Source organism: Trachemys scripta, chromosome 5 (assembly GCF_013100865.1).
Source record: "Trachemys scripta elegans isolate TJP31775 chromosome 5, CAS_Tse_1.0, whole genome shotgun sequence".
In the NCBI taxonomy this organism is placed as follows: Eukaryota; Metazoa; Chordata; order Testudines; family Emydidae; genus Trachemys; species Trachemys scripta.
In genome coordinates, this window is record NC_048302.1 from 50,659,566 (window position 1) to 50,667,926 (window position 8,361).

Consider the following 8,361-nt stretch of genomic DNA (forward strand, 5'->3'; position numbering starts at 1 on the left):
AAGAAAACTTTCTTCTGTAAATACTTTGCATTGCTGTATGATCTTGTACACTAATTATTCTGTGTTCTAAACACTACATAGTGGGTACTTAAAAAGGCCCAATCTATTCCAATAACTGCAGTGGGATCAGACTCAAAACATCTGTCAGATTGGTAAATGTTTAACCGTAAGTTATCATGGGCCCAATGATTTGGGTATCTAAAAACCACACTGATAGAGAACCTAATAAACTGAAGAAAGCCGTTAAAAGCCCCTTTTAGTAATTCAGAAACATTGCACTTTATTTAAAAGGATCTTTTTGGAGGTTTGCGTACCCTATCTAGGTTCTTAAGCTACAGACTTGAACACTGCATAAGTCAACTCAGGGCTAGTGTACACTAGAAGTGCTACAGCGAGGCAGTTGAGCCACTGTAGTGCGTCTGGTGAAGATGCTCTATGCCAACAGGAGAGCGCTCTGTCTAAGCAGTAGCTATGCTGGTGGGAGAAGCTCTCCCATTGACATAGCATATCCACAGCAGTGCTTAGGTTGCTGTAACTTACATTGCTCAGGGGGGTGGCTTTTCCAGAGAAGCCTAACCCTGCTTTTTCAATTTTGAAACAGCTACATCTCTCTCTTCCAAGTGATTAATCTCTAGATCAGGCCTTGGAACACTCGTTACCTCAAAAGGAATAAAAATTGAGGTAAGGGGGTCTGAAGTCTCTGCACTGGAAGGGGGACCTTTCCCCCCTCCTCTCCAGAGCCTCCCGGTTGCCATGGAGAACCTGGCCTTCCCTAGTGATTCAGGCCTTGGACAGATCTGCAAGCTGTGGGAATGGGGATCCCATGCTTAGGAAGAGGCTAGCAAGACTTACCACCTCTTCCCTACTGTTGGCTCCCAGTCTTAGTGATGTAGGCTTACTTGCTTGCTGCTCAACATGGATGAGACTTTCCTCTGCTGAGCCAGTTCAATGTGAATCTGGCTGCACACAAGCTAGAAACTTCACCTTTGCCCCAGACAAACGCCTCGTGGACAGGAGGGTCAAGCAATGGGGATAGTTACTGTCGTTCTCCTTCCCCTGGCTGTTTTCCATTTCTGTGGATGGGGGATAATAGGAGAAAGGAGGACAGGGAAGGAAGAGAAAAAGAAGCTGCTCTCTAAAACCTCTTTAGAAATCCACAATAATGTTTTGAGGGAAGTAGTTTGAGGAATAAACAATAACACAAAGAAAATGAGAAACTTAGTTTAAAATTTTAAATCCTGTGAAGGGCTTTGCTATAAAAAAGAGCTAGAGTGACATTGTTTCAGGTTTGGAAGCAAAGTGAGTAGTTTTTTTTTAACAGGAAAGATGAACTGCTGGAATAGTGAAGGGTTGGCAGTGTATGACAGAGTGCCTGGTTCACTGCTTTACAGTCAAAAATTCTAGGAGGAGTTCTGTCAAACTCAGTCTAAAAAGCCAAAATCCCATGACTGAGAATTCTGCCAAATTCTCTCTGGCAAAAGCCAAAGTTCAATAATTTCAGAAAACCCTGCTTTTAAAGACCTTTGTGGTATGTCCAATGATAAAAAATTCATCGAGAATAGTTGTAAAGTATAAGATAGAAGCAAACAAGTTTCTCTTGCAGCATGCTGTTTATTTAGATCCTAGTGTAACTGAAGGTGTCCAGCTACTTATGACTATAATAAAAACTCAAAATTCTCATCTGTAAGACTAATAAATTTCATGAGAAACATGAGATTATATTAAATATTTTATTTTCAAGAGGCAATGTACACTTAGCAAATATTTTGTCAACCGGGATTAGGCCATTCTGGCTTGGAACATGAGAACTATAAAAGTTTGAAAAAGTTACCTGTACACCATTTTACTTCAAGTAGATGGAAAGTCTCTGCATTCAAATGTAAAACATGCTATGCTATCTATTAACCAGTGAATGATACTTTGTCAAATAAATTACTGTAACAAATGCCTAAAGTGAACATGTGACCACAAACATATTATAAAGGTAGATCATTGACAATAAAATGTGTTGCTAGCACTGAATATTTATCATACAAAAACAACTATTGTATTTAGCTCTGCACAGAAAAGAAATATAACTGGCCATTTCTTTAGGGCTGTGAACTACTAGAGATGCTACATTTGTGCTAGAGCTGCAAAAATACTATCGCATTTACTATTCATGTTTTTTTTTTTTTAAACGTTTAGAGCCAAAATGACCATCAACCAATATTAACTAATTTCTAAGAATATCAATCTTTTAAATCAGATAATAAAATTGCCATTTTACTTTTATTCTAAATTCAAAACACCATCTAACTGCACAGATGGTATTTTTCCTGGAGAGAAAAGAAAAGAAAAAAAAAAAAAGGTAAAGTTTGGGAAGATCAAGGAGGCTGGATATGGAGTGATAAGTCCAGTATTTTTGTTTTTGTTTGTTTTTATAAAGTCTCAGTAACTTGCATGCTGTCAGGCACACCAGAATGGCATCCCATGTTTCTATAAGCAGGAACTAAAAATACTAGTTGGAAATAACTCAGTCCTTTCGTACTCTTCTTTTCCGTACTGATTTCATTGGACCATCTCCAGACCCTGTGCTTTCGTCAGCTTCTTTCATCTGGAATAGAAAATTTTGATTCAAGTTCATCAAAACGGCAATCTAAATTTAATTATGGCAATAATGAGAGGTATTTTCCTTATCCCAGTCATATTGTCTATGGATAAAATACTGCAACACTTGTCAAGTATTACAAAATGCACAAGGATAAAGTCCCTTTCCTCAGCCTTAAATAATCTTTATTTCCTATCCTATAAACAGAATATAAAAGATGAGTATAAAGTGAAGTTTTATCCTTAAAAGCTTCTTACTTTTCTTGCCTGATTTACTCAGTAGTATCTAAACAAACAACTTCATTTGCAGGGTCATGAATTCAGTGACTCCCCCCCCCCCCAAAGTACAGTCTGCACTCACTCATTCTACCCATCATTTCTTACTTTGGTGGTTTTAGGTACTCCACAGCCGCATTACTCAGGGAGACAAAGTAAGTAGCATGACCAAAACAGATATCTGACTTAGTGCTTCTTAATTTGAAAACAGGTAATTACCATATCAGAAGTCCTCCCAAGAGGAAACTCCGATATGGACCAATGTATTGCAACCCTACTTCCCTGCAACACCCAATGGCAGGCCTGTCATTTTAATTTAAAGTTCCTGAGCTATAGCACTGTCTTAACAATGACAATCAACAGTTTGAGAAATCTGTGAATTAGATATTAACAGCTAGTCATAATTATAAAAATGTTTGCATATCCTGGTAATAACTGGATAAGATATGCAGCAATATAAGAAAATCTGAAATATTTTTGAAGTCTTCCAAAACGAGGCATTAAGAGATTTGCTATTTGCCAAAGTATCCAACATTTTCAAAACTGCTAGAAGAGTGGCTAACTATATAAAACTGTACTCTTCTTTCAATCTCCCTGGCACAAACCCGGTCAACACCACCAAAATTCTACAGAAAGTTAGAAGAAGTTTTAAAATAGCATTACATCAGCCAAACTCAATGGAGGAGAGAGTTCCTTTTCCAAAACACAGCAGGCTGCTTCCGAACACATCATTTACAAAGCTTCTTTCTGCTGTATGTAGCAGGGGAAGCTGTAACCACAGATTTTACAAGCCTATAAATTCTAATGCCTGAAATAATAAAATAAATATTCAAACTAATATAAATAGAGAAAATATCCAAATTAGTATGTAGATGGGGGTCTGGTTTTATGGATAAATTGGAGGGGGGAAAAAGGATGTGGTCACTATATCCCCTGTAAAACGTATTTCCCTGAAACAATCAAATTCCTGCTTTTTCCCCCATTGTGCTTATTTGCAAATCTTATTTGCTGTTCTAAAGTAGCTCACCTCATCCTCTGAGCCAGATTTATTTGATTTGTCACCTTCTTCTTCCTGACTTCCTTCTGCAGCTTCATTCTCCTCTTCATCATTTTTATCTTCACCTTCACCCTCACCTTCTAGAGCAGAGATTAACATGGCGACTCAGATGGACTATTTTATGCGAAGATAAGTGAGAAAACCAAATACGCTACTAAAGCAAAATACAAACAAAATACACCAATTTCAAATTTTAACATGGACCATTTTATATGCAACTGTTCAAACTAACATAACCCCCTGATACCAGGGTTAGAGATTTCTTAATATCAACTAGTGCAAGGATTCTCAAACTGGGGGTCGGAACCCCTCAGGGGGTCGTGAGGTTATTATGTGGGGGTTTGCGAGCTGTCAGCTTCCACCCCAAACCCTGCTTTGCCTCCAGCATTTATAATGGTGTTAAATATATAAAAATGTGTTTTTAATTCATAAGCGGGGGGAGGAGGGATGGCACTCAGAGGCTCGCTACGTGAAAGGGGTCACCAATACAAGTTTGAGAATCACTGAACTAGTGTAAGATCCATTGTCAAATTTTAGTACCCAATTTTGACAATTTCAGCCTAGCCTCTTTTCATGCCAGCAATTCATTTATTTAGACATTCAAGCAACATTGACTGCAACTGCAAACAACTGTTGACACAAAAAGGAGGAATCTACTCCTTAATCTCTAAATGTTTTAGCAAATGGAATTTTAGTCCAAAACGGAGATTGGATGGTTCATGGGACAGACAATGGAATTATGGGTCTATCATACAGAATATCATTAAACAGTTACCACCCATACTTGATGGGTTTCCCGAATCCCCTATTTTGGCCTTCAAAAAACAACCTCAATCAGAAGCAAGCTCCTAACAGACCAGGTCGCACCAACTCAAAGCAGCACCAGACCTTGCCGTACAGATGCAAAACCTGCAGACGTATCTCCACTACAACGATGATCAATGCCCCGCACAACACACCTTTCAAAATCGATGGGTCCTACACATTCTTATCACATGTGGTGTACATCCAGTGTACAAATGCTCCAACTACAGTTATGTGGGTGAAACAAGACAATTACTACACTCTCAAATGAACTCGCACAGAAAAATGATAAAAAAAATAACTACCATCACCCTTGGGCAAACACGCTTCACAAAATTATCACTATCTCTGACCTCTCAGTCCTTATTCTCAAAAGAAAACTAGCAGAACACCTCCAAAAGACAGGCATGGGAACTAAAATTGGTACCTCTGCTAGATATAAAAATATCATTGACTCAAACACTGGATTTATGGCTCATTACAACAATCTCTAACCTTCTTTTGTCCTAGGAGTGTAGAGAATTAATTGCCCACTTCACCTGGAATGGTCTCGACACACATATTAACGCTTTATGCTTAACAATCTGCTGTTCTACCTTGTGTTTAGCTGTGACACTCTGAGTACCTCTACCAGCTCTATGTAAACTCAAAAGCTTGTCTCTCTGACCAACAGAAATTGGTCCAATAAAAGACATTACCTCACCTATTTTGTGTCTCTAATATCCTGGGACCAACACCGCTACAACATTGAAATAAACATTAGTAATCAAAATGTAGTTCTTAGTGACAGACATCTATGTCAGAAAAAATATTAACTGGCACTTGTTGGTAGTCTCAGCAGAGGTGCCATGAACTGAATGGGCATGAACATTTAAATCATTTTATCCTCTCTGGCGTAATCTACAGTAGGAAATTTCGACCCATAATTCACTACCAGTTCAACTCCAGTGATAGAAATAGTAATATTAACAGGTATTAGGTGTTTTTATTCAGAGCAGGGAAAGATGACATGGTGGTAGAAACACCTGATCCCTGTCTGCACCATAGTCTCTACCAGTGCTACCAACACTAGAGATAGTACCAATAGAAAACAACATGTCCTAGTTTTCCTGATATAGATGCAGACTTAGGGATGTTTACTTAAAAAAATAGCTATATAACTGTAAGGACAGTGTGGCAAAACACCACTGTTCACATTCTGTCAAAAAGACTTCAGTTTTTAGTGCTGTAAATCCAGCACTTTGCAGAAGCACTAACATTATTTAAAAATAATAGAGAAAAACCTAAACACCAAAAGTAGCAATTGCCAGAAACTGAATAAACAGGACAATTGTACTATTAGTTACTGATTACCTAATAAATAAGGATGTAATTGTCCCTAAAAGTTGCACATGCATCTTATCCTCCATGGCAGAGTTACCTGAATGCTTCTTTAGGTGTCAGGAGCTCCATGCAGAGGAATGGCGGGCAAACCAGGGGATGTGTGGCCAAATCAAGTTATCACCACCCACTGGCCCCACAGAAATGTCATATTAAAGTAACAGAAGAGCAAGTCACAAAGCTGAGGAGCCCCTTTAGAGATAACATCCTGCCAGCAGCCACACACACCCTTAAACTGAGGAGATCTACTTCAAATGCTTGTGCTGTTGGCAATTGTGCTGTCTTGCATGGAGGGGCAAGAAGTTTCTCTCATAGGCAGATCCCAGAAGATTTAGGACTTCATAGGTCAAATCAACACCATACTCTCTACTCACAAACAAAGACGCAGATATTGACTCTGCAGATGTGACAGCTATGGTCAAGATCAGAAGTAGATACCTAGTAGTAAATTATATTATGGTTGCAGATTCCATATGAAGTAGTCCGGTAGAAAGCCTTTTACATCTCTGCCTGGGAATTGCTGCCCATCAGCCTGAAGTATTAACATCAGCAAGAAGGTGCAGGAAGCAAAGGAATGAATAAAATTTTCAAGCCTGGGGCCAGGTTACTTCCCTTTCTCAGTACCTGAGGGAGAATCTTTCCTTCCTGTCTTCTTTTTCTCCTTTATCATCTCTTTCTTCGTCTCCTCAATTTGTCTTCTTTCTGTAGGAAAGACAGAAGCCACGTGTTCCATGCTTTCAGACATGAAGAGGCAAAAGAATGGTGTAAAGGGAACAAAACCTTCTCTTAGGTTGATTGATAGGTTTTTGCCTGCTTCTTCCTGGTAAGTGGAATCACAAGTTTCATGTAAAGAATAGGAAAGTAGGGAAAAGGAGAGATTTATGACAAAGCCTTTATTTTTTCCTCTCAGAAAGCACAGAAGTTGTCTAAAGACCTTTGAATAGACTGCATGTCTAGAAATTAAAGATTTTTCTTTAGTATGTGTTTAGTTACTACTGGGATTTTAGGCTTTAACACTAGATCCAATGAAGCTTCTTGGTGTAACAGTATGGACCGTAAACAGCCATTCCAAAGACAAAATTCTTAAACAAGTTAATCAAAGAAGTTGTGTGATCAAAGTTAGTTTTAATTTGAATTGGCACCACATGTCTTACACTTTCATTCCAAAATCTACTTTGATAATGCTAGTCATCGATCATAAAAAGATCCATCTTTTAATAATGTTTCAGTAATATTTCGAACCTCATCAGAATAAAACCAGAAAAAATCTTGAATGGCATTCTGAGTATCTGAGTTGTACAGCTTGATTCAATGCATAAGGATTAATACAGATTTAAGAATTAAGATGGTTTCCCACAAAACTAATCTCCTTTCTGCTAAAGGGAAACATCACACTACAACGCGAGGAAAATCCTGGAGGTTTAATAGATTGAGATTATTTGTACAGTATGAAATCTGTAGTCTAAGAAATAGGATTATTTTACTTGTATCTTTAAATTAAGTTTCATCATCATGATATTACATATGAAGTCACATCTCATGAGTTTAACTATGCAGAACAGGCCTGAACTGGGCTGCTGTGAATGCACTTTGGAGGGCAGTCATTTCTATGGACTTGCAGGGCACTGGCCATTCCCATAGGAATGCTAGCAGAGATCATATGACAGAGCGGGGGTGATCAGTGTTCAGCTCACTCTTCCTGCTCTAGTCTTAGACAAGGCAATGTGGGCTGAGTATGATTAGTGAGCTCTGTACTGTTCTGCTTAAATCCCTGATATACAGTGTAGTTGTAGCCATGTCGGTCTCAGGATATTAGAGACACAAGGTGGATGAGGTTATATCTTTTATTAGACTAGGGTTACCATATCTCATAAATAAAAAAAGAGGACCCTCCACGGGCCCTGGCCCCACCCATTTCTCCACCCCTAGCCCCGCCCAACTCCGCCCCTTCCCCACCCTAACTCTGCCCCCTCCTCCCTTCCACTCCCAGCCAGGGGGAAAGGGCTGCCCCAGTGCTACCGGCTTCAGGGTTTGCCGGGCAGCCCCCAGACCCTGCGCCCCCGGCCGGCGCTTCCCCAGCGCAGCTGGAGCCCGGGAGGGGAAGCGCCCAGCCGGGGGCGCAGGGTCTGGAGGCTGCCCGGCAAACTGTGAAGCCGGTAGCGCTCGGGCTTTGGGCAGCCCCTATGCCTCTGGACCCTGCGCCCCCAGCCAGGCACTTCCCCTCCCGGGCTCTGGCGGCGCAGGGTCCGGAGGCA

The 8,361-nt window shown here is 40.0% G+C and overlaps 1 protein-coding gene across 4 annotated transcripts in view; it reads right to left on the reverse strand.

Annotated features, from left to right (window-relative positions):
• Positions 1 to 1,716: 1,716 nt before the first annotated feature.
• Positions 1,717 to 8,361, reverse strand: part of CLGN (calmegin) — a 71,159-nt gene continuing 64,514 nt past the window's right edge. For 3 of the 4 annotated variants that reach the window (XM_034772947.1, XM_034772948.1, XM_034772949.1), the window contains 3 exons: positions 6,731 to 6,808; positions 3,893 to 4,002; positions 1,717 to 2,596 (listed from right to left, as the gene is read on the reverse strand). In XM_034772947.1, coding sequence (XP_034628838.1) covers positions 2,516 to 2,596; positions 3,893 to 4,002; positions 6,731 to 6,808 — 269 coding nt within the window. In that variant the 3' untranslated portion in view covers positions 1,717 to 2,515. Of the gene's footprint in view, positions 2,597 to 3,892; positions 4,003 to 4,026; positions 4,077 to 6,730; positions 6,809 to 8,361 lie in introns of those variants that run through there. The other variant, XM_034772951.1, reaches the window with a different exon arrangement.